The 26,753-nt window shown below is 47.0% G+C and overlaps 1 protein-coding gene across 4 annotated transcripts in view; it reads left to right on the forward strand.

Annotated features, from left to right (window-relative positions):
• The window catches only part of cbfa2t3 (CBFA2/RUNX1 partner transcriptional co-repressor 3), a 40,458-nt gene extending 13,778 nt beyond the window's left edge, over positions 1–26,680 (forward strand). For 3 of the 4 annotated variants that reach the window (XM_076155729.1, XM_076155730.1, XM_076155732.1), the window contains 11 exons: positions 8,358–8,513; positions 10,189–10,430; positions 10,666–10,755; positions 11,818–11,999; positions 14,121–14,404; positions 14,960–15,042; positions 16,309–16,594; positions 17,517–17,585; positions 18,499–18,552; positions 20,404–20,594; positions 21,423–26,680. In XM_076155729.1, the coding sequence (XP_076011844.1) occupies positions 8,358–8,513; positions 10,189–10,430; positions 10,666–10,755; positions 11,818–11,999; positions 14,121–14,404; positions 14,960–15,042; positions 16,309–16,594; positions 17,517–17,585; positions 18,499–18,552; positions 20,404–20,594; positions 21,423–21,806 (2,021 nt within the window). In that variant the 3' untranslated portion in view covers positions 21,807–26,680. The remainder of the gene's footprint in view (positions 1–8,357; positions 8,514–10,188; positions 10,431–10,665; positions 10,756–11,817; positions 12,000–14,120; positions 14,405–14,959; positions 15,043–16,308; positions 16,595–17,516; positions 17,586–18,498; positions 18,553–20,403; positions 20,595–21,422) is intronic. The other variant, XM_076155731.1, reaches the window with a different exon arrangement.
• Positions 26,681–26,753: the final 73 nt, after the last annotated feature.

The following is a 26,753-nucleotide window of genomic DNA, read 5'->3' on the forward strand; positions in this document are numbered from 1 at the left end:
GCAGCCAGGAGATTGAATAGATCTCATTTTACTGGAAATTTGAATCAAACGTGAATGCAGCTGGTGTTTGAATGAGCGTCTATCACTCTAAACAGGGTTAACCTTTATGGTAGGCAGAGCTGGGTCACACACACACGGGGTGTTTTGCTTTCCTACGGCAAACTAGACCTGAAACGAATGCATTTTGTTTGAATTAGCAGCGTTAATAGCAGAATATTCACTCTTCTGTGATTTCATGAAAGAGTTTGTCAACATTTGGTGAGGTCGCCTCCCTCCCCTGACATATTTTAATTTCGATTAAACATTTCCATAAGAAATATTGCCGTAAAAGGATATAAAGTGGAAACCTACGAGGGTTCCACTCAAACTATTAAACCACACAATTAATGGATCATTTTCTCCACTGGTGACGCGGTTTGTCAGCGGCGTGCGTTGACTTTGACCACGGCGTGACAGCGGGTCATCTTAATTAGCCAATTAGCTCACATAATCAGCATGTTATCGGCACGGCAGCCGCTCTATTTTCTCGCCCACTCGCTCGGTTTTTCACGGCGGCGTCTTGCAGGCGGCTCCCGTCCCAGAGGAGTGGCTGGTATTTATTTCTGCAGCTTCCAGCATGAGGTGACTGTGGGCTAAATGGAGACACTGTCAAAGCTTCCCCTAACCTGTCACATGATCACACACCCCTCCTCCACCCCATTCTGCATCCCAGTGGATTGTGAGTGGGTGAGGGTGTGAGTGTGTGTAAAAACGGTGGCGTCCTGCAAGATACTACTGAACACCCTAAGCACGCCTGGTTAATGTCAGGAGCTACTGCCGCTGTGCCTGTGGGCCAAATGAAGAGGTATGAGAGCGGCGGCAGTCAGGGGAGCAGTTGAGGCTGCAGACACTGACAGCTCCATGGTGACAAAGCGGACAGTTAACAGTGAATGAAATGAAATACATGACACCAAGCAGGGGGAAGACTAATCTGCTGTTTGTTTCCCTATCTGAGCTGTAAGTGACAGCTCAGTGTCAAGTTCTTAACAGAGCACAAGGCAACAGCGGGAAAAGAGAGGAGGCACAATTCACTCTTCGTCTATTTAACACATGCCAAGAGTCAGGGTTTACAGGGAGGAAGGACAGAGATGCTGCAGTTGCCATGGCGTGCTTGCCTGCCTGCGTTTGTACGTGTGTGTGTGTGTGTGTGTGTGTGTGTGTGTGTGTGTGTGTGTGTGTGTGTGTGTGTGTCGACAGGGTCAAATCGAAGTCTTTTGTGCTCCATAAATCAGCAGGCAGCAGTGGTGACGCAAGAACAAACAGAGCTGCTCTCTGCTGCAGCTGGCTGGGAAGAGGGAGAAACGGAAGAGGAGAAAGAGAGGGAGAGGAAAACAAGAGAGAGGGAGAGAGAAGGAAAGAGAGAGAGGGAGAGAGAGCAGGACAGCAGCTGTCAGGCCTCCATCGCGCACCTGTCACACAGGAAGTGAACACCAGCCACTGTTTCCTGGATACACCTCCTCAAACACGGCTCCTGGAAGAAAACGGAGGAGGGACATCTGCTCTGTGTGAGGGAAAGACGGATGAAAGGATCGATAGATAAGAGACATTTACCAAGTATGAGAAACAAATTGCCAAATAAAGCCGGGGGAAAGCAAAGAGAGGCTGGACTCAGGCCTGGCCTCTGGTGTGCGTGTGTGTGTGTGTGTGTGTGTGTGCGTGTGTGTGTGTGTGTGTGTGTATGTGTGTGTGTGTGTGTGTGTGCTGCTAAGAGGATGTTTGTGTTATGGTAGGACTCTGTGACAGACAGGTCACTCTGTAGAGACTCCAGCCTAACTCTCCCACAAATACAATAAGCCCACATGCCCTAAACTTAACAGCGGGACATTCCCACGCTTGCCCCCCCATACCCCTCCCCCTTCTCCCCGCCTTCCCCTCCCCCGGTCCCCAGTCTCTCTCGTCACTCAGTTCACAGTCTGGGTCTCCGTATCTCAACAGACCTGAGCAGGAAGTGATGTCACCCTGAGAGCCGGGGTGCAGCTGATGAGGCTGTTGTTGTCTCTCGTCCTGCTTCTCCCTCTCTGCCCCCCTGAGCCGCCGTGTTGTGGCTGCTGTTTGTAGAAAGCCTCCTCTTTGTTTGTCAGGCTTGTCAGGTTGGGTCCTCTGGAGGCCCCCCTTGCCCTATTCCCAGGCTGCCCTTCATGCTGCCTGTGTGCAATTAACAGAGTAATTAAAAGCCTGATGAGCTAATTGGTGCAGGGTGAGGCTGCAGGTGTTTGGATCCGGGAGCTTATTTATGGAAGAGCACTCGTTGTGACGACGGGTGGCATTCTGGGCAGCTCTTCCTCCTATTGTCTCCTTGTTTTAGTGCTGGATGAGCGTGAAACTCAGAGGACACAATGCTCTTTATTTGTGGTTTTCAGGCTAATATACAGGCAGTGTGTGTGGGGTCACAGTAGCCTGAGCTCTCAATTAAACAAATTAGTGCACATGGCTGACAGGATGAGCAAAAAGCAGATGAAGATAAGAAGGAACAAAGGAGAGTTATCACGCAGAAGAGGAGCTAAATCTGCTCTCTCTCTCTCTCTCTCTCTCCTCTCTCGCCCATCCCCTGATGTACTTGCACAGTCACTTCCTCAACGAGCCACATGTGTGCCTCTTTCTTGTCTCCTACTTCCTCCCCCATACTTCTCTCTCTCTCCCTCCCCTCTCTCTCTCGCTCGCTCGCTCACTCATTCATTTGCTCGCTCTCCGTGGCAGCTGTGCTGGTGATGGCTGTGTGCCCGTGGTGCAAGCTGGCTGTGGGGTCCCAGGTGGCCCACATGACAGTTATTGATGTTCAGGTGTTCAACTCCTCTCACACAGAGACCCTTGAGCCACACACACAACCACAACCACACACACACACACACACACACACGGATACATAATAACAGACATGCACTGTACTTTAGATGGCATCCAGTGATACTCATGTTCGTGCATGCATTCTGGCACAATTATGCACATATACCACATTCTTCCATTGCCTCAGAGAGAGTGTAAACAACACAGTTAACAAGTACAGCTGAGAATTAGTGCATACAGCTGCTAAGTTCAGTTTTCAGCCTGGCTGTGTTTCTGCATAGTGGAGATACATACAATCTGTCTGATGCAGTGTGGATAGGATGTCTATGGTCTGCTGTGTGTAACCAGAGGGGCTGTATGTTTTTGTGTGTATGTGTATGTGTGTGTGTGTGGGTGAATGTGTGTGTGTGTGTGTGTGTGTGTGCTGTGGTGGAATGGGCAGTGTTGGTACCAGTGCCCAGTGCCGTCCTAACACACTCCAGATGTGTCTGGCTAACCAGGGAGTTGTTCTTGGCGCAGACCGCCTCGGCTGAATGTCACAAATACTTTCCTTTATTTAGGAATGGCTTTGGGTTAGTGGCTGGAGAAAGGGAGAGGAAGGAGGAGAAGGAGGTGAAGGAGGCGAGGATGGATGGATGGAGCAGATGAAAGGAGCAGAGTAAATGATTATGTAGAAGAACGGAGGGGGCTAGAGGGTGGGGGGGGTTACAAATTGAAGGAATAGATGTAGAAGGACAGAAGATGGAGAAGGAGGAGAGCACGAGGAGGATGAGGAGGGAGCGGTGAGGGAGCAGCAGAAACAGCTCCAGTCTAGCATCTGGATTTTATTAGCAGCCGTTGGGAAAATCTGAAAAGGAAGTTTTTTCTCTGCGAGCACGTCGGCAGCAGTGATATGCTGCACATAACCACTTCACTGCCGACGAGAGGAGCCAGGCCCTCCCCAAGGAGAACAGATGGTCGCTGGAACTTCAATACAATTACATCAATAACAGCTTTCACAGATATAAGCACTGTATGACAGGATCCCTGCAGCTCAGAGAGACAGAAATACAACTCCTCTCCCCTTAGCACCTCTGGCTGAAGTGTCTTTAATCCATCCTCACTCCCTGTCTCCCCTCAAGTTAGCCTCACTTCTCCTCCGTTTGCTCATTTTGAAAGTAGAGGTTCTGACTTGAAAAACCTGAAACGTCAGCGAGCTACTGCTGCAGCTAATTTTATTACGTATATAATGTGGCTTTTGTTAGCGCTAATTAGGGAAACTCAACCCCCCCGAGTTTGTTTTTTTTTGTTCCGTGTGTTTATTCAGCCGGCGCATCATGTGTGTGTCACATACACTCTCAAGTAACATAGGGGGAGAACATGTTTGTGTCTGCAACGTGAGCATGTGCATTCAGCAAACTTCTGAATACGGGTGTGTGTGTGTGTGTGTGTGTGCGTACGGGTGTGCATTGTACGAGCCTGTCTCCTACCCTGCCATTAGTGAGAGCTTTAAAGCCTCTGAACTCTAAATCAGCTCAAGATGAAGTGGAGTCTGGGATCTCTCAAGCTGCCTGCATGCTGCACACGCACGCACGCACGCACGCACGCACAAACACACATACACACACACACACACACACACACACACACACACACACACACACACACACAGACACACTCGCTGTCACATCATACCTACGACACACTTTAGAGTTCTTTTGACAATCCAGCATTTTGTAACAGTTGAGTAGGCTCAGATGAAGAGGATGCAGCTCTTCTGTCAGTTGCCTGGAATGGAAGAAGAAGAGGCTGAGGCTTGATGGTGGTTTGGGGGATGTTGTGTCCTGTATTGGTCCCTCGGTGCTGTATCACTCAGTCCTGGGTCGAGGCCACAGCGCTACAGTGCCCATGTTTTGATGTGCAGGCCTGGTTGGGGGCTGGAGGCCATGGGCTCTGCTCTGTTTGTGTGGACTCCTCAACGGCCTGATAGGGAACAGATGTGGGAAGGCAGGCGGCCGGGCAGCCAGCCAGAGCAGCTGGGAGAAATTAAAAACAACAGCATTCCTGGAGACTGGGGGAATTACAGTGGGAGGGAGGGATGTAAGGAGCGAGAGAGACAGAGGGAGAGTTTTAGGGCTATGTGGTCACCGACGAGAGTCCCTGCGGAGAACGAGAGATTGAAGAGACAGGGGGGGATTTAAGGGGACTTTTCTGCATCGGTTAGCTAAAGCTAATAGGTTGCAGCTGTATTTCCAGTGGAAGCTCGAACACTAAAACACACACAACATGCAAACACATACAGTCAAAACACAATCATATGCCAACGTGAAATAAGACTCAAATACACTAAGATGCATTGGTCTCTAGGGGGATTTAATGAAGACATACATTCCTTAAATCTATAATGAGACCACAGAATAGCTGTAGAATGTATGACAAACCTCTGCACAGTGTGTATGCGTGCATGTGCATGGCTGTAGGGTTGTGTGTGTCTGGCAGCAAATTGTTTTTCATCTTGTTTCATCATGACACAAGGGGAAAGAGGAAGATAGAAAGCATTTTTTGAACTCAGACTACAGACTGTTTCTTTGGTGAGCAATCTTTGAGCCCTGATTACGTCAAGCATGCAGACATGCAGCTGCTCCGAGAGTCAGAGGAAGAGAGAGAAACAGGCACAGACAACAGCAGAAGAGGAAGGTAATTACTGCATAATATTGTTTTATATTTAGCAGTCAGCATAATATTGGGTGGAGTGCAGGGGAACAGACAGCACAGTAACAGAATCCTCAACAGATCTATTCTATTCCAGCAGCTGTATTGATCACAAAGTGGCTCCTCTCAGAAAGCCAGATAAAGACCTGTAGGGGGATATAGACAGGGGGATCATGGATCTGGACCTGGACCTGGACCTCAGCCACAGGACTCGCTCGCTCTCTCTCTCTCTCTCTCTCTCTCTCTCTCTCTCTCTCTCTCTCTCTCTCTCTCTCTCTCTCTCTCTCTCTCGCTCTCTCTCTCGTGCCATGACTGCTTCGTCCTTCAGCACAAAGCACAATGGCAGCACAGATGGCCACAGATGGGGTTGCAGACTTCCTAATGTATTAAAAGTGAAATCCAGAGCGTTGTGTGTGTGTGTGTGTGTTTGTGTGTGTGTGTGTGTCCTGTAGCCCATGTAGCTGGTCAGATTAAACAGCTGTCTATAATCCCACGGTAGGACAGACAGGGTAGTTCCCTTCTTTCCTTCTCCTTTCTTCTCCTCTCCTCTCCTCTCCTCTCCTCTCCTCTCCTCTCCTCTCCTCACTGCTTCCTTCTTCAGATTGACGTTTCTGTAATCGAATTTGAATAACATCCACGCTGCAGACCGAACACAAGCAGACGTCATTATAATGCATGTTACCATTTTGTGTTGAGAGCCGTATGCACACGCTGTATTTTATCTCATGCTTGGTGAAAATGTGACAATGTGAGGTTGTAGCAAAGTAGAAGTGAGTTGCAGAGGAGGTTTAGTGAAGCATATGGCCGCCTCCAAGCAGGGAGCTTGTTTATGTGTTTAGGTTTCTTTAGAGGAGGAGAATGGCTGGATCTATTTATATATCAGCTAACCCTGCCCTGCCTGGATCTGCAACCTTGTTGTGTGTTTATGTGCGGAGCATCTGGCGCGGGGCAAACAGCAGTGTGGTCTTCGTGTTATTGAGGATCACTGTGTCAATGGCCCTTGTGCAGCCGACTTCAGAGTGGCACTCTTTAAATACAGACACCAGCTGTTGATCGCTTCTACGGGAGCTTTCAGAAATAGGCCAACGTTAAGGACTGTGCCAACTGAGTTAAGGGTTTAGCAGAGGAAAACACTGGACCCATAATTGGCTGTGATATTAAAAAGTGGGTGCACGAGGGGTGACATGAAAAAGGTGCTAATTACATGGATTCCCCTGTTTTACTTGGTGGATAGATTGTGTTGTTCTAGACAAGGGATTTCCAAACAGTGAGTCCTTTTATATCTTCTGCACACTACACACAAGTGTATGCCTGCAAGGAGGCTTTTTGGTATTTATTCTATATAGTTTATTATATATTATATGATATTATTATATATTATATTATGTATTTGGCCTTGGCAGCATTACTATAAGGGGGTTATTGCTGCTTACCAACCTCATTTCCAGAGGCCCAGTCCCATCACAGGGCCACTTTGCCAGTGACCTCTCTTCTGTCTGTGTGTGTGTGTGTGTGTGTGTGTGTGGTAGGTTGAATAAGGGTTAGGAGATTTAGAAAGGCTCCTAACATAACACATGCAGTGTCCATGCTGGAGAGAGCAGGACTCCAGTTAATCTCTTTCTCCTTCTCTCCAGTCATACAAAGACAGACAGCTGAGAGAGGGAGAGAGAGAGAGAGAGAGAGAGAGAGAGAGAGGGAGAGAGAGAGAGAGAGAGAGAGAGAGAGAGAGAGAGAGAGAGAGAGAGGATCAGTCATTTCTCTGACTGGCTTCCACCTACTATGCTACAGCACAGAAAGGAGTCCTCTCTTATTCCATGCTGTAGTAACAGGAGAGGGGTTTTGCATGGGTCTGTGCAAGGTTTGGTGTATTTTTTAATTTGTTGTACCATCTGCCAAGGACACATCCATGTATCCACATATTGTAAAACCATCTTCTCACTGGCTGCAACAGCGATCGCACCTTTCAGCTCAGGTTTACATTGCGAAAAGATCTAGTTTCAGCAGCTGCATGGACAGATAGACAGATAGACAGATAGACAGACAGACATACATACAGACATAAAGGCATATTTAGGCTGACGGTGTGTTTTGTGCAGGACGTTATGTTTGTGTAGACAACATGAGAGCCTTTGCCACACAGAGAGAGTGTAAGTCAATAGTCCCTGCGTTTGTTTGTGACCATGGCACATCCACCTCATGTCGTGTTGTTGCTCGTGTCCCTCGCCGTCCTGTCCATTCCCTTCATGCTACAGCGTGGCCTTGCCTTGTTTGGTCCTGGCAGGGTGTCTGGCAGGGGACAGCAGGGCCTCTAGTAGCACGATGGAGCTCTGCTGAAAGCCAGTCCACAGTGATGGACAGCAGCAGATCCAGCTGCACTTGTCACTGGCTGTCAAGCCGGCTGTCTGAACCAGGGGATGAGAGGGGACAGGCGGGCAAGAGTGTGTGTGTGTGTGTGTGTGAATGTGTGTGTACAGGGTAGGGGTTACAGTGGAGGGGCACTGATTGGGATGTCAGAGCTACATGGAGTGTGGTGTGTGAAGGAGAGAGAGCCAAAGAGGGGGGGGGGGGGCTCTCAGTCAGCAACAGCTGAGCGAGTGAGCAGGTGTTACTGTATGTCTTCCAGACCCGTGAAGCTCCAACAAGACAGACACAATATAAGTTTTCATTTACTTCACTCCCTGCACTCATTTGTTTTGGTTTGTTTTATGGAAGCTAATGGACACTAAAGCAAACAACTTGTGTTTTTGAAGTGAGAAAGTGGTCCAAGTGTAATGCTTATATGTTTTGGCACCATCTCGATGACAACGTTCTCTTTTCTCTCTCTTTCTCCCTCCGTACTTCAGGTAGCAGAGTGCAGACGGCTGGAACAATGCCAGATTCACCTGCGGATGTAAAAACCCAGCCCAGGTCCACCCCACCCACCATGCCACCCCCATCCCCGGCTGTCAGCCAAGCTACCAATCGCAACGCTTCATTTACTCCTACCACCAGTAAATCAAGTATGGACTCTTTACTATTTTGGATTATTAATAATATAGTGTGTTTAGTGTGTTTATTGAAAAGTTGTGCTGATGAGCCTAGCTGTCTGTAGCACGTTATACGCTGTGGTGAGGGATTCCAAATATCTGGTTCTTCTCTGTTTTGGTGAACAAATGTTGAACACACATGTATGTTAGGTCTGTACGTCCATCCGAGTGTCTCCGGGTAACAGAATGCCCTTGCTGGTGGGACAAGTGTCTTTGAGCACATGTGTGAGTGCCGCTGTGGCATTGTGTGTGCATGTGTGTGTGCGTTTGTGTGTGTTGTTTACCAGCTGGTGGGGCGACGTTAGTAGGGGACATCAGCCAGGGTGAAGTTGCGGTGTGTACACTACTTTCTTCCCTATATAGCAATGACAGGCAATGTTGTTTCACCTGTTGTGGCGAGCGGTCACAGTGTAGCTCTCTCCGCGCACCTCGCTCTCCTTCTCTAAAGCCAGAACACAAGTGCTGCCTGTGGGGATCACATGATTTAGGGCCTCAACCCACAGATTAGCGCAACAAGCGTGCCTGAGAGGAACCACAGGAACTAGACTGTGGAACATCTAGGCTGTATATAGTCCTGTTCTCAAGTGTGAGGGGCAAGAGGTGTGTTACAATCTGCAGTGGCTTGATAGGAGTTCAAGTAAACAGATTGTGAAATGATTGAATATGACATTTACGTTCTGTCAGTTCACATCATGTTCTAATACGACCGTTCAACCAAAACGTAGGAGTTTAGGACATCATGTATAGATATTGTCCCTTGTTTTGTTCATCAGGTAAACAAAAACACCTCAAATTCATTCTTTCAGGTCTGCCAAAGCCTTTTGCATTGCATGTCCACTTGCAGCCTTTGATATTTCTTTTAAGTTTGCTCTGTTGCCCTTTTTATCTGAATTTCCTCTCCGCTTCACCAAAACAGTGACCAACCATCATTATGTGCTGTGTAAGCACTAATGAGGGAAATCTGTATCTGTTACAGTTTCTTAGAATTACTAGCAACAAAATCTACCTCAAGGATTACAAAACAAAAGTTCAAATCGGGTGTTTACATTCCAATTTTGTCATTTTGCCACAGCCGGTCAATGGAAACCCCAGGAGTGTTTGTGTGTCTGTGGGCTTCTGTTGACAGTATTTGTTTGTGTCCACATTAAGCAGCATATTTGAGTGATTATATATGTGTATGAATGCTGCGACTATTCTGAACCCTAAAGCTGCAAATCTACTTTCAGCTGGTGGACATGTGCAGGACTGGATTTAGCTACACACCTGCTATTGGAATAAAAGTAACACAGGCCAGAAGTCTATTTTTGGAACCTCTTTAACAAGTTCCTCTTATAGTTGTGTCCTAGTGAGTGAGGCAGAGGGAGAGGAGCAGGGAGGAACTGACTGATGAGGGGAGACGGGGAGGGTTTGGGGGAGTCAGATGGTCCCACTTGTTGGACAGCTGAGGTTACTGCAAACACACACACACACACACTCTTCGCTCAAACTAGATTTTACCAATGAGGTCTCCATCTGCACGGTGTAGTCGCGGTGTCAAATGTACGTCTCACATCTCATACATACCTTCATTAACTCGATACCCACTGTGTGCCCTGAAATTAGTGTTCCAATTGTCATTGTCTCTCCCCTCTCCCTGTTTTATCTGCAGTGCTGAATGGGAGCAGCCACTCTCCTACGTCACTGAATGGTGCTCCGTCCACTCCTAACGGCTTCAGTAACGGCCCTGCCATGTCCTCGACAGCCTCGCTGTCCAACCAGCAGCTCCCGCCGGCCTGCGGCGCCCGGCAGCTCTGCAAGCTGAAGCGCTTCCTCACCACGCTGCAGCAGTTTGGCAACGACATATCGCCTGAGATCGGAGAGAGAGTGCGCAGCCTCGTACTGGGGCTGGTGGTAAGTCCATGTCTACTTCTTTATTTGTTAAAAGTGTAATCTAGGAATTTGTTATTATTTTACAGAACAGGATTTTATTTTGACAGGGTACAAATTCCAAAATAAAAGCCTAAAACTATGATATTGCTACAACTATTACTGTTATTGCTACTGATATCAACTCACCGGGTGTTAGCCAGGTTCATTTCAAATCCCCTTTCTCAGTCTTCCTCTGTCATTGTCTTGTGTTGGACAGAATTCCACGCTCACAATCGAGGAATTCCACTCCAAACTCCACGAGGCCACTAACTTCCCTCTGAGGCCTTTCGTCATTCCCTTCCTGAAGGTAAAGACCTGTCTATGTATTTTTCTAAGTCTGATATCTTCTTCTACAAACACACACACTCTTCCCCTGCATAAGGCCAGTACACACAACACAAACATATGTAACCTGCATCCAGAATGAGAGAGGTGTAGGGGTGACAGATGTTCATTGGTGAAGCTGAGCTAATACCTCTGTGCTGATGTGCTGATCCTCTTCCTCCTGTTCTTCGTCAACGGCCACACACCAGAGACACAGCGTCTTCACACATACTTGCACATACGCATAGTGATGCCAAAAGTGGGCCAAAAGTCGCCACAACAGCTGTTATCTGTGTAACACATGGGGTAATGTGGCGACAGGGCATGGTGACATGTGGTGTGTAAGAGGTGCCTCTGTGTGTGTGTGTGAGTGTGTGTGTGTCGCCCTGTGTACATATAAGCATGGTCCTTGATATGTGCTCCTACCTATGTGGTCTTCAATCGCCTTGCCCGTTAGTCATATATGTGTGTGTGTGTGTGCCTTTGCTCATAATGATTATAGTTGCGATATGAAGTGTTTATAGGAGGGTGATGTGTTTGTGGACATGCTGGAGGGTGGTGTGTGTGTGTGTGTGTGTGTGTGTGTGTGTGTGTGTGTGTGTGTGTGTGTGTGTGTGTCAGACACCCTGGTGTGTGATGAACCCTCACATCTGGGATGTTGTAGTAATGACTGGGTTTTATCAGCCAGACAGGAATAAGAGAACTATTTGACAGCAGAGCGATACACAGAGAGAGAGAGAGAGAGAGAGAGAGAGAGAGAGAGAGAGAGAGAGAGAGAGAGAGCTGGTAGAGGAATGTGTGGAGAGCTGTCTTATCTCATCCTCTCTCTTCATCTATCACACACTCTTTCTCTCAGCCTAATCGAGCATTATTTCACTCTCACCCGATCTATCTCTCCAGCACCAGTTTCCATCTCGCCTCAACTCCTTCCTGCAGTGCATTGGCTCAATAAATCTATTTTCCTTTCTAAAATGTGTTATAATATAATTTATTCTCATTGCTGATCCACAAATGTCTTTCTTCCTCCTCCTCTTCACCACTGCAGGCGAACCTGCCCCTGCTGCAGAGAGAGTTACTGCACTGTGCCAGGTTGGCCAAGCAGACTCCAGCGCAGTATCTGGCCCAACATGAGCAGCTTCTCCTGGATGCCAATGCCAGCTCGCCTCTGGACTCCTCTGAGATCATGCTGGAGATGAATGAGCACGGGAAGAGGAGGACCCCTGACAGGTACCATCACTCCACATACACCAAGACTTCACACACACACACACACACACACGCGTCGCCGGACTCTCCCACAGACAGTGCTGTAAATGAATTATTTCTGGGTATTTCAGAATGCCAAGCGACAAGGGGAGGCTATAAATCCTCCATGCGGGAGGCGGAAGTCTGGACAGCCCTGATGCCAGGCTGGCTCTGCCAGCTGTCTGGAAGGGAGGGAGGGAGGGAGGGAGAGAGGGAGGGAGGGATGAGATAAATACAGAGAAGGAACAGAGAGAAAGAAAGAGAAACAAAGAGGTGTAAAGGGAATGAAGTACAGTATACAGTACGTCTTCAGCATAACCCAGGGACACAAAGACCAACAGTATACTGTGTTATGCTATTGTCTGACCCCCAGTGCTCTGTTATCCTCTCTCTCTTCCTCTCGCTCGCTCGCTCTCCCTCTCTATCCCTCCCTCTCTCTCCGCTCTCTCTCTCTCTCCCTCCCCCTCTCTTTCTCCTCTCTCTCCATCTCTCTCCCTCTCTCTCCTCTCTCCCTCTCTCTCCTCTCTCTCATCTCTCTCCCTCTCTCTCCTCTCTCCCTCTCTCTCCTCTCTCTCATCTCTCTCCCTCTCTCTCCTCTCTCCCTCTCTCTCCTCTCTCCCTCTCTCTCTGTGCTGCCAGCAGCTGTCCATATGTCAGTGATGTGTCCAGATGGTGAAGTGCTGACCGTAACACTGAGCACATCCTGAACAGGGTGCGGGTGGGTTGGATGGGAACGGGGTTGGAGTTGAACGTGCAATCCCACAGTAATCCGCACACCTCCGCCTCCCGACCTCTGCTTTATGCACAGCAGGCGGGAGGTGCTGGGGGTGGGGGGGGGGGGGGGGGGGGAGGTTGAAGCTCGGGCTGGACCTGTGTCATGCCAGCTGTTCTTGTGATTTGTCAGATACCAGATACCAGAGCCAGGGATGTGTATGAAAATGGCTCACACGCAGAAAACACACTCATATAACTGATTGACTGCACATACAAATACACAAATAAACATATAGTATAGTGTAAATGGGGGAGAGTTACTTTAATTTCCCCTTTGATCCCTGGGATGATAAAGAGTGATTTATGTCTGTCTGAATGCCTGAATGTCCGGCTGAACAGATTAATATCAACACTCATATATAAACCGGCCAGATGGCTTGAAAACACACACACACACACACACCCTCCTGCACACACTTACAGTGGAACACAAGAGCGCCACAAAACATCTGCCAAACACACAGTATTCATAGATTGCTCCCTCGGACAGAGAGAGAGAGAGAGGGAAAGAGAGAGGGAGAGAGAGAGAGAAAGAGAGAGACAGGCAACACTTGCAATCTAAGTGTGGTTGAGGACATTTAGATTAGGAGCCTGAGACACTGGTGTACAGTGGGACTTGGCTTAGTCTGATACATATGGCGTACAGCTGTGCAAAAGCTTTGGAGAGGCACTGGAACTGAACAACAGCAGCACTCAGAAGGGATACATGGACAGGGATGTGTGTGTGTGTGTGTGTGTGTGTGTGGAGGGGGGGGGAGTATCTGATATCAATCATACTAACAAGAAATTTGTGACAATAATCTGAATTATTATGGTACTTCTGTGCAATAGTCATTTATTAATAAGATTGAGACACGACAGTCATAGAATGTTACTGTGTGCTGGAATGATCAATACTAAAGCTCATCAAAGCATAGCAATCTACCATGAAATGAGTGGTGTCTGTTAATATTGAAGTCATAGTATCTCCTTTGCTCAGAGAACAGCATGAACCTTTGCAACACCTGATTGTGTGAACACACTTCTGTGCTGCCATCTGGACTTTGTATTCAAAATGGAGAGGGGAAAAAAAACCTGGTAGCCGTTCTGTAAATGCCCAATTTCTACTCAGCTCTCCACCAAAATACATTTTAGGTCAGAAATAGGCCATGCGAGGCTGAGCTTCCTTTAATTAGCCACAGTGCCTAGCTTCAGATGTAATTAATGAGGTTTGGGAGTTTAGAGAGGCAGTGAGTCAGATCATCATTTAAACAGCACATATCTAAGATGTTACTGAGATGCTCTTCAGTTGTGTTTAACCCATTCTCCTGTCCTCCTCCTCCACATCAGGACCAAAGACAGCTCAGAGAGAGATGGCTTACATCCAGAGCACCTGGCCAAGAGGCCGTGCACCATCAGCCCCAGCCAGCGCTTCAGCCCCAGCACAGGCCTCCCGGCTCACCCGCCCCCAAACGGCCTCCCCACACACCCGCCCAACGGCCTGCCCCACCCGCCCAACCCCCAAATGGCTCCACAGCACTACCGCCTAGAGGACATGGCCCTGGCACACCAATACAGAGATGCTTACAGGCATAACGAACACAGAGATGCCCGGGACAGACACCGGCAGACAGGTAGGCTCAGCGTTCACCACACAAACTGACACCGTGCACCGTCGTAGCTTCAATCCTGAGACTGAGTGACGGTGAATGCATGTAAGTGGGGTATATGTAGAGAACAAAGGCCAGTTGTCAGTCCACCCTGATAATCCTTGTGGCAGTGCATCTATATAAAGCTCACAGCCATACATGCCTATGTGCCGCCACTGTGGCAAACCATATATGCCTTCTTCAGCTTTCCCAAAAGGAAAGAGATTCTCAGCCGGTGTGTCTCAGTGATTAGACACAAAGGCTGTCGTCCGGCACATGAATGCTCACCACCGATTACTATCTTTGAAGTGAAATACGCTCATAGTGCAAGTTTTACTTTCTCAACTTTCTATCCAGGAGTTATAATGTGACACTATTCAGTTTAATTTCATAACAAAAGTTGGTTTTAGGGTCAAAAATTAGGTCATTAGAGATTCAAAGTGTTTCCAGGGTTTTAGCATCGTGCGTACAGCAATACAGTGTAACGTTTACATACTGAGAGGGAGTAACACCTTTTCTTGTGTGCTTGTGGTCAAACAGTGCACGGAACTCGCCAAGAGGAGGTGATCGACCACCGTCTTACAGATCGGGAATGGGCAGAGGAATGGAAGCACCTTGATAATGTAAGCATCAGCAAAGTGTCCGTGTTTAACTGGATGTCAGTCTTCTCTTTGTTTGATTCATAATCACAACACACACCAGCAGATGAGACGTCAGTCTGTGATTAAAATAAGTTTAAGTGCAAAAGATAACATGCAGACAACAGGGATAGGAACTGGTGACAGACAGAAGAGCCTCAGTCGCAGCTGAGTGAGCAGTTGATGGACAGCTGACCTCAGGAGGTCTGCGTCAGTGTGGGGAATTAATGACAGACGGACACCTATCTGCATTCCTGCTCATATATGAGGCAAGGCACTCAAGTTTATGAAGACAAAATTGTGGTAGGACACGTGCACGGGAGAGATGCACGCACACACGCACACACACACAGACACACACACAGACACACAGACACACAGACACACACACAGGGCCCCAGATGGAGATCAGGACCTAGCAGAAAGCAGCTCCAGCTGGGGAGAGCAGCTGAGACAAGAGCTGCAGTCATGGAGAGAAGCGGCCAGGCCTGGACCCGTGCCAAATTAGAAACACTTCACTGAAATAAATATAGCGAACTCAGAGAGGAGGGGGGTTGAGGGTTGAGAGAGAGAGAGCGAGAGAGGGGGGAAGACAGAGAGGAAAGATGAATGAGAAGAACAATATAGATGTAGTGTCAACCAGGCTATAGCCATTTAACAGAGCGGGCGAGTATGGAAACAGTGACACAGTGACACAGTGTTTACAACAGGAGGGGAAAGGAAGGAGGAAAGAAGGGGTAGAGCTGGCAGGGAACAGAGCAGAAGGGGAGAAAGAATTGGCCCAAGTTTTTCATTAGCAGCCCAGCTGTTACATTATCATTGTTATAAAGCTCTTCAGTATAGACATTGAAATTCACTGACAAATACCAAATCTGTGACACACACACACACACACACACACACAGGAAACAGGAACGCACACACAAACACAGGCGTCTGCTAGGTGGTGTGTTTTAGGCAGATTAAAGAAGTGCGTAGGTTTTAGAGAATCTGCTGGTCCCAAACGCAGCGCCACCCTCAGGAGACTTCATGAGCCGGCTTAGGTTGTTTTTAATGCATTCAGAAGAATTTGCTGCACTGAATTGAGTTGAAAATATTCTCTCTGCTGTGTTTCTTCCTGGAGGAGTGTGTGTGTGTGGGTGTGTGGGTGTGTGTGTATGTAACTTGTGTGAGTTGGGTCAAAGTGTCCGTATGTTTATCATTCTAAGCAGATGGTTTTAACTCATACTCATGGCTCGTGTCCCAATGCAGCTCCTCAACTGCATCATGGACATGGTGGAGAAGACGCGTCGCTCTCTGACGGTGCTGCGGCGCTGCCAGGAAGCCGACCGAGAGGAGATGAATCACTGGATTCGGCGCTACAGTGACGTGGAGGAGATGAAAAAAGGTGGGAGCAACGGACAGCACTGCCTTCCTCCTCCTCCTCTTCCTCCTCCTACTCCTCACCACAACTCCTCCTCCAACACAGCTAGCAGCAGCGAGTCACAGCCCATAGGAACTCCCACCGCTGCTGAAAGGCAGACAGGCAGACAGACAGGTAGACAAATACACACACACAGGGCATGTCTGGCAAAGCAAAACACTCACATGAAGGTAGGGCTGGTGTGTGACACACTGTGCTGTCACTGCAGTCAGCCATTTAGATGATGTGTTACCCTCATTCAGTCAGTGTAACTGGAACACTGAGTAGCAATGGAGGAAGTTGTCAAATCCTATATTATTATACTACAATGTTCTATAATGCTATAATATTACATTGGAAATATCAATTACTAGTGAAGGTTCTGCATTCGGAGTCGTTCTTAGAAGTAAAACATGCTAAGAACTACTAATATGTTCCTGGGACACGAGAATGTGTCAATCAGAATCCTTAAACATGGAATTACAATTGTATTTCATCAAAATAACCATTTAACACCAAATGTATTGTTTTGATTGCCATGAATGGCTGCTTCTTCTCTAAAACAAGATAAACAAGCAGCTATATTTCATGATATTAATCTGGAAATTAACCAAACCACCATCTTTAGTCATCATATAGATGTAGTGGAGTAAAGATACCCTTTGATTCATTTACATAGAAGTAGAAAGTAGCAGAAAGTGAAATACTATAAATACTTTAAATGTATTACAAATCTACTCTGATGATTATTTATGTGACTGATTACACTCATTATGTTACCAGCATGCTCATTCATAATCAACATCTGTATTCACATCAGCTGCTCTAGTTGCATTTCTCCTTTAGAAATGGTTGAAAGATGTGATGACAGCTTATTGAAGGATGTTGCCACACAGCCTGTTTACTGTATTTCCTATTGGACCCAAACAGAGATTTAGAGACTGAAAGTGAGACTGTTGATAGCTGAATGTGTGTTTGTGGTGGACTATGGAGTCTGTGTGTGTATCACTGAGACTGAGTGTGTGCTTGTGTGTGTGTGTGTGCGTGTGTGTTTCAGAGATCCACAGAGACTTCTTACACAGGCCTCCCTCAGGATACCTGCCAGAAGAAATTTGGAGGAAAGCTGGTAAGAGCCAAGCATCCACATCCGCTTCTCTCTATTGTCTTCACGTTGACCTCACATGAACTCACACACACAGACATCCAGAGGACCATCAGTCCTCACCGCCCTCACCATGACTACCGAGACAGAGACAACAGAGGCCCTCACAGGCGTAGGTCCATAGGTTCAGAGGATTGGAGGCCGTCTGTGTCGTTAGGGCTAAATGCCCTCCATCTGTCACCAATATGAGAGGCGGCTGCAGTTAAAGCTGCAGTGATAATGCGGTCACCTGGCCCACGGCAGGCCGCAGCAGCGCAGCACAGGCTGGGGTCACAGCATAATTGGGCCTCGTTTTTCTGATACACATGCGATTAAAAGGGATGACTTTACACATCAAATGCAGTCCAGACGTTGGGCAGGTAGAGCGTGGGGAAATAGAGCTTCTGTGATATTAAAGGGAGACATGCAAAGTCTGGAGGCTCTATGATGTCACCATGGAGGATCCTTCTACCTTAATAAGCTTTTATCCTGTTGTTGATGTTGTTACATTGCCAAAGAATTCTTCCCAGTAAACCAGTTTGATGTGTACAATCACACTTTTAAGCTTACTATTTGTTTACCCTGTGGTTTATCTTATCGTGCATTATTCAAGCAAATACAAAGATTTGGGGCGCTTGTATTGTGAAACATCTGACAAGAAGATACCCAAACGGTCCTCAGTGGAGGGGGAGCAGGTGGCCTCTTTGCGTACTGTGTGTTAGATGCAGCCCACCCCAGCAGTGATGCGGCCCGGCCCCTGTCCCAGCACTATTATGTTGCAGTCATACTCCGATACCCTGCGGGGGGGAAGATGCTGCTGCTGCTGTCTGCAAAATACTGTGCTGCATTTTCACCGGCAGAAAAAAATCTTTTTTAATCACGGTTGTTTTTCATGCAGGTACTACAAGCATGCCGCTCTCTCCAGCACTAAAGCATCTCCAAAACAAGCAGGGTGAGTAACATACAGCATCTCACCCCCCACACCTCCAGCGTGTGTGTGCACGCCTGTGGGTGAGTGTATTATATGTGTCAGCTCATGTCTCACCGCTCGCTGCTGCAGGAGCCAGGTAGGCTGCCTGGTGGAGCTACAGCACCTTGCTTTTAATTAAAACCAGACACGTATTCTCTGGTCTGGTTCAGGTTGAGGGACTGCAGTGCTTTTGAAAACTAAGATCTGAAGTGTGAAGAAGCAGACAGAAATAACACGTCTCAGGGACTCGCCAAACTCCCTGTGGGATTAAAACGTTAATATTGCTGCCCCTGTGTTTTCCATTAAGTGCTAATTGCCCCAGCATCTGCTTTGCAGTCTCCTTGATAAGAATTAATTAAATTTGCAAACTAATCTTAGCAGTGCATGCATTAGGCCAGATAATTGAGAAGCACAGGATAATGCAGATAGTGTTTGGATGTGACAGAAGGTGGAAGGGAGGTGGGGGGTGGGGGGGCATAAGAGAAAAGGGGGAAAAAAGTGGAAATGAAATGATGGATGGAGATAAAGATGAAATGAAGGAAATCACTGAGACGTGTGTGTGTGGGTGTGCGTGTGTGTGTGTGTGTGTGTGTGTGTGTGTGTGTGTGTGCGTGCGTGCGTGTGCGTGTGGGTGTGTGTGTGGTGTTGACAGAGCTGACAGAATACTAACTACTTCAGCAGACTGTAAGCACAGAAATCAAGTCTCAGACATACACGCATGCACACTCAGACATGACATACACATGCGCACACACACACACATACATACAGTAAACCCCCTCCCCCCCAGCAAACCAACCAACCACACCTCAGTAGCTTCTTTCTCTTTGCACAGTAGTTTGAAGCGACTGGACTGGAGCGCTGAGGAAAATGTGACAGTTATTTATGAGTTTCCTTTCAAACAAACCCTGACAGGAGGAAATGGAGATCACTCTCACCTCCTACTAGCTTTTTGCCTAACACACCTGGAGAGCCGCTTGTACACAATGCCAGTGTGTCTTTTGTGTGTTTTTTGTGTGTGTGAGTCATTGTGCGTCTGCGTGAGGAGATGGAGAAGTAGCATGCGGATTCTGAAGTGTTATTATCTGTTTTGTCTCTGATGAAAATGGCATTTTAGGAGAAGTCTCTTCTTGTGATCATGACAGGTTAAATGAGTATTTGACTTGCAAATTGTACACATTTGTCAAAGCCTTTGGAATACAGAGACCTATGAGATCGAGAAAATGTGTACAGTAAATCTTCATTGTGAGGACAATAAAGAAAGATGGCAGAATGTAATCACTCCTGCCTCTCACCGGGAAGGGACTGCAGGAAGGTTCTATTTTAGACGGCCATCTGGAACAGAGCCTACACACCTGCCTGTTGTAAATGTGCAGTCGCTCCATTCACACACTCTCTGCTGTTGCTGGTTAAGCAAAAATCTTGTCGGTGGAGAAATTACTCCAGCTTCATTATTAATTCTGTGTAAGATTTCCTATTAAATCACAGTTGACAATCAGAAAAACTAGGGATTCCCAGAACATTGGTTGAACAGCAAAGTCAGTGGCTAAATTTGGAAACATCTGCTGTTGTCAGCACTAGCAGAAATCACCATGGCCAGACGTGTTTGAATTAATTATTGAAGTCTGGCTGTTTTCATATTCTGGCATAAAGTTTTAAATCTTAGATAACGTACATCTGTTCACTGAGAGACAACAAGCAGGCAGCTTAGAAAGCTTTAATAACGGATGGCATAGCAGGCTGGGACAGCGGTCCTAACACGTCTCTCTCTCTCTCTCTCTCTCTCTCTCTCTCTCTCTCCCCCCCCCTCCCTCCCTCTCTCTCCCTCTACAGAGGAGGCGGTGAATGAGGTGAAAAGACAGGCCATGTCCGAGCTGCAGAAGGCCGTGTCAGACGCTGAGAGGAAGGCTCATGAGATGATCTCGGCCGAGCGCTCTAAAATGGAGCGGGCCCTGGCTGAGGCCAAGAGGCAAGCCTCCGAGGATGCACTAACTGTCATCAACCAGCAGGAGGACTCCAGTGAAGTGAGCACCACAGACCCCTCACACCTCCTCACCATGCCTCCATCTTACCTAGCGACAAGAAGCAATGTTACTAACTTAAACAGCTTCCTGTCTTGTGAGGGAAGGTCGGTGATGAGATCTATTATAACTGGTGCCAAGTTTTACTCACACTCAACAAACCTATCCCAGCATCTGCTCTCTCTTCCCCTAACCACTGAGCACATTGGTTGCAATTCTAAAACATTATATTCAACTTGCAAAAGGACATTTTTCTACAATTCTATGATAATTGTTAACAAATTGGTCATTTTCTGTTTTGTATTGAAAGACACACAGATATTTAGTGTTGCCCTTTAATGTAGCTTCAATGCAGCTTTGCTACAGCTTAACTACTCAAAATCAGAGAATCACAGTAGCTTCTTTTGCTCCATTCATCCATCACAACGTTTCCCTGATCCTGCAGAAGGATCCGGCTCCGTGTGTTGCTTCAAACTGTCTGCTGATGGTTTTGCTGTTGGGTGCAGCTGTTCTCTGTTTGGTGCAGCACCTAGTTGTCAGTATTGCAGATCTCTGTGAATAATGGCAGACGGACCCAGATGGTTACAACAGAACGCCTGGCTGGGGTCTTTACAGAGCAATTGACCACCACCTGCTGGCAAAACAAACCAGTGGTCTCAAACCAGGACTTAAAACCTTAAAGTGACACCCACATGCAAATAGTAACAGAATAAATGAATGAAATTAAATGTTGTCAAAGGGAGACATCAGCATATTTAAAGCCATAACAGCAAGAAGTCAATATTCTTTACTTATTTTTACCACTCCATTCTCTCCCCACTGTCTCATCAGAGCTGCTGGAACTGCGGGAGGAAAGCAAGTGAGACGTGCAGCGGCTGCAACACGGCTCGCTACTGCGGCTCCTTCTGCCAACACAAAGACTGGGAGAAACACCATCACGTCTGTGGCCAAGGCCTGCAGGGACTGCCGGGGGGCAGCAGCGTCCCTCTGGGCACCCCCTCCTCCTCCGCTTCCTCCAGCGCGCCTCCCACCCACTCAGAGAGCACCCCGCCAGGACCCCTGTCCCTGGCGGGCCAGAGCAGCATCACAGTCGGGGCCGGCAGCGGCAGCGGCAGCGGAAGCGTCTCGGCCAGTCCGAAGGAGAGCAGCTCCAGCAGTGCCTCTCGCTCCACCACTCCAGCCACCCCCGCACTACTGGATGCCACCTCTCGCTGATGCCTGACCCTTGACCCCTTCTACATACTGATGTGACAGTGCCCACACTCACACTCACACACTCACACACACACACACACACACATACAAAACCAAACTGAGGAATTCTCATCGCTCACTGCTCCCTTTCCTCTTCCCTTGCTTTGCGCCGTGGTTCCCTCTCACCCTGAGCTCTTTTAATTCTTCTCACTACCTGATGAGGGGCTTTCATGTTCTCACCTTCACAGTAGCTGCACATAGAAACACCCAGCTTGAGTTTCGGTGTAGCGTAAAGCGTGGGAAGCACACGGCCTCCTAACCCTCTGGTAAGCAACGGCTCATCACATGAGCTCTGATATGGAGATGTTAGTCACGTCTACGCCCAGTAAAGGCTGTCCAAGATGATGACTGCGGTAAAGCAAGCTTGATAACAGGGGGGATAACAAGACCAATTAGCACTTGGATAGGATTTCCCTTTAATACAGCACGTAAGACAGAATAGTAGTGAACCCCAAGATGTGCACTAGCAGTCCAAACCTTTCACTAATGTGGCACTTTGTCAACAGTGTCCCAGTGGAGACAGGCAAGGACCATAAGACCTTCCTGCTCACGGAGGAGGAGGAGGAGGGAAGGGGATCGAATCTGTGACGCGATTTATTCCTCAGAAACACAGCTTAGTATTTATTAAATATTTCTTTTTGGCTTTAAGGGAATAAAGAAAAGTCCAAATATTCTAAGTGAAGAATAATAGTGATAATGATGACGATGATGAGAAGGATAATAATGATGTGAAAATTAATTTTAAACTGCTAACTACCTTGCTAGTGAGCCAAGAAAGTCTACACCGTACTCACCTCTCTGCACCATTGTGAACCCAAATGAATTCAAAGATGACAAATAACATGATCCAAACCTTTGTATTACACTGCCAAAGTGAGTAAGTAAGCGATAAGGAGAAGCACTCGTAACCAAACGCAAAGCAACATCCACCTCCTCAGCAGATAAGCCAGCCCTGAGAGGTCCGGGGGGCTGCAGGACTCCAGAGACGGTCGGAACAGACAAAAGACTGAGACCCGCTGCGATCTGCCGCCTGGACGAAAAAAACAAAACAAAACAAAACAAAAACAGTGATTCCTCAGCGATGGCCCAGACTAGTGAACACAAGAATGGACAATGCTGTGAACTTGCCTACAAGAAATGACTTAAAGAAACGGATGGAAACCCTGCCACAGTGTGATTTTATATGAACCGTTAACGGAGAGGACAGAGAGAGAAAAAGACAAGAGGGAAGGAAAAAGCTACACGGCCTCAATGGGGAAGAAGAAGAAGAAGAAGATGAAGAAGATACGCATGGCAAAGGAGCTGCCAAAAACCTCAAATCAAGCTTGAAAAACATTGTCCAGTAAAGCATTGTATACTACGGAGAAGAATGGAAAAGTTTGTAAGTTGTGTTCTTTTTGTTTGTTTTTCATTTTGTTTTGAAACGACTCCACCACCAGGAGAGAGAGTTCAAGGATTTGCTGTTACCTTTTCATTCTCTCCCTCCTTTTTCCAAAGCATGATGACGATGAACAGGTGAAAGAGCCGTGTAAAAGGGCAGTGTAGACTTGGTTCTCCTCTCTCTTTCTACCTCCCTCCTAAAGCTCAACCCCACCCCTCCACACCACCACCCCGACTACTTGACTCAACTCTGCCCCCCTCACCCCCACCCTCACCCCGACCCCCGGCCTGCTTTTGGACATAGCGGTTTGCGTGGGGAAAGGGAAAGAACCTCCTTGTAAGATATTGTCGCTCTTTTCATTTTTCAAATAATGTCTCTTGTCTCTGATGTCCATATGTGCTGCCCTTGTGTACGTCCAGGAAGATGGACTTTGTTTTTGTTTTCTATTCTTTCATTTCTCCTCCTTTTTTCGTTTTGAGTTTTTGCGGGCTGAACAGTGAAGTCAGAGCAAGGACAGTCTTGTATGAGAGGAAGCCCCCACATTGTACTTATTGTTTGATTTGTTGTATCTATATTAATGAGATGAAAACCCTCTTGTAGAATATTTTGTATTGCTCGCATTGTAAGACAGTGAGAGGACGGAGGTGCAATATGAAGAGAATTCAGCTACTGAATGGAACCTCAGCAACTGCCCATAGGGTGTCATATAATATAGATACATATAAATATATTTAAAGTAACATCAGTAACTTAATGTGAATGTACATAGTATTTAAAGAGGTCCAAAAATGTGTTTGCCAAATAACAGAAACCTTTAAAGTTTAATGTCCAGGATATGATTTTGTTTCTCAAGTTAATCAAGTTGCTTTTTTTTCTCATACTAAACAAGTTCAATCACCCAAATCAAAGTGTCATGTGACCCTGTGCGGAGGAGACTGTTGGCGGCAGAGGCAGAGTGGCTTTGCGACCGCGCCACACGTAGCTGAAAGTGGACGAGGACACAAGCATCCATCTACGTCGTTCTGAACCGACAGAGACAAACGCTGTGTTTACGTTTGACATCAAAGTCCTCGGTTTGTATGAGATTCTAAGCGAGGTTTATACAGATTCTGTCATGTGCTTCATCGACCCTGTCAGTTTACATCATCCTATGAGGGAGGGGAGGGGAGGAGGGACTCAGGCAGCTTGTGTTGTAGCCTGCTATTAACAAAAGGCCCAAACAGTCAAAGGTCAAATAATAGAAGTGACGTCCCACTTTCACATTTACTTTATTTACATCCAATATTCAAAATGTCAAACCTCCACATGCCTCTTCTGTGTCCGTTAAGTCTCGTGAACCTGTGTGAACCATCCTGGCCCTCTCTCCTGCCCTGAACAACCTGTGTGTGTGTGTGTGTGTGTGTGTGTGTGTGTGTCACCCAGGTGCAGGACGGCCCATTTACTACTGTAGGATTAAATGATGACAGTGTTAAACTGCAGTAAAACCTCAAAGCTGATTTTGACCTCCTGACCTTTACGTCGATCTTCAGTTTGATCTTTTCCCTGAGACAAGAGTTTCACCCTCTGTTGGTCTCCTATTTCCTGGCAAGCTTCCTCACCTCTGGCTGGTGTTTGGAGGCATGTAGCAGCCATTTTACTTTAACATCAGTAACAAAGCTGCCATGTACCCTGCATCTGAGTGTTTGTGTATTTATGTGCGTGTGTGTGCTTTAATCCCCTTGACATGGTGTTGAGTCTTTGTTTGTCATTTGCCCCGCCCCTCCCCTCCCCTTCCTCGGCCCACCTGTATCACAGACCGCTCTTCACAAGCCCCCCTCACACTAGCTACCTCCTGTGACCATACAGCTAAACCACCAGGAGAATTTGACCTGGACGTTGAAAAGTGGGGGCTGATCGCAGACATGGAAGCACAAGTTCAAAATGTACTCTCTGAATTCACGTTGAAAGGAATTGCCATTGCTGACTATTTCAATATTGACACCACACTTTCACCTTCTTGATCACATCCCTGGTAACAAAACCCACAGTTGGAATATACAGATTCTTTATATAACACAATCTACATCTACAGTAGGGAGTATGCATATTACCAAACTGAACCAACCATGACATGTCATTTGTTGTCCAAAACCAATAATAGCACAGACCAAAGTACTCCTGCATTGCCATAGTAGGCTTTGACATGGTGTGTATTGTTAGACCAGAAGGAATAAGGTTAGAGAGCCGCTGTACCAGTTAACCAAAGTGTCTGAAATACACACGCTCAGAGCACAAGAGTAATGAGAGCGCTCGCTCAACCAGCTGACTTTCAAATGCATAGAGCTGTATTCAAGCAATCAAAGCGCTTGATGTCTAAGTAATTAAATGATGCTTCTGTACAAAAACAATGGAGGCATCTCTTTCAAAAAGTGTACCGATTGCGCGTTCTTACAGTTATAAAGCCTTGCAGAGATATAATGAGTGCATGGTGGGTGTGTTTGTGTGTCGGTGTGTGAATGGAGAATGGCGGGTGTGTCTTTTTTTAAATGATCTTTGTGTCTCTGTACAAACTACTTGAAACCTCCAGAGCTTTAATGAAACATCCCAGACAGACTAGTATGGTGATTATGAATATGTAGCAACAGCTGTGTGTGTGTACCATATATATCCAACCAGGCCGCAATGACAGTTCCATTCAACCCCCACGTGCTTTGCTTGTGCTTCCTTGTCTGTATATAAGCCCTCAGATAAACTAAACAAAGCCAAACTTAATAGACCACTTAACAAATGACCAAACTTCAACCAAAACCTACAACTACGTCTTCTGTCTGGACTTCTCTTTGGTTAATGCTTTGGAGTTGCGGTCCAGCATGAGGACACTATAGGGTGGATGGCGTGGGACGCGAGGCTGCTGGAGTCAGTCCCTCCTCTCCCCAAAACAAAACAATGAGTGGCGCTCTAGGGAAGAGAGATCAAACTGTGATGTACTTTCCCTCCTTGTGCCGTTGGACAGGATGGACCAGATCAGATCAAAGTTGTTCTGCTCAACCGGGTGTGACAGATAAAACTAATGGGGTTTGTGCTGAAAGGTTTCTGTGTCATATACTTTTTCTGCACTCTGAAGATTTTGTAGAAACACATAAGGGCTCTTCTGTTGTGAAAACCATCCAAGGGTCTCCGAACACTTTTCATCAGCCGCTTTCAATTTGTTGAACTATGTACATGATATTGGCAGATTGCATGTTTAGAAAAGGCAATTTAAATAGCAGGTTGGCATTTGTCACTCCGTTACCCTACCGATAACTCTACCAATGAAGTTTCCAGGTTCATCTGACTCCATGGTGACATGTCCTTCCTGTGAAACAGGCACTGATGAAAAGCTACAGTAGAAAGCTGAAATGGCAAACGGAGGATACAGCACTTGTTTTCCCAAAGGCCATGGCTCAGGATGGTCCTGTTTTTACCTTTACATGAATTGCAAAAGGTGGTTATGGTTTTATATGTGTAGGGAAGCATTATATACTGTATTGTGCAATACATTATTACAG

Source organism: Genypterus blacodes, unplaced genomic scaffold, assembly GCF_046128005.1.
Source record: "Genypterus blacodes isolate CSIRO-AG114 ecotype Tasmania unplaced genomic scaffold, CSIRO-AGI_Gbla_v1 ptg000067l_1, whole genome shotgun sequence".
NCBI lineage: Eukaryota > Metazoa > Chordata > Actinopteri > Ophidiiformes > Ophidiidae > Genypterus > Genypterus blacodes.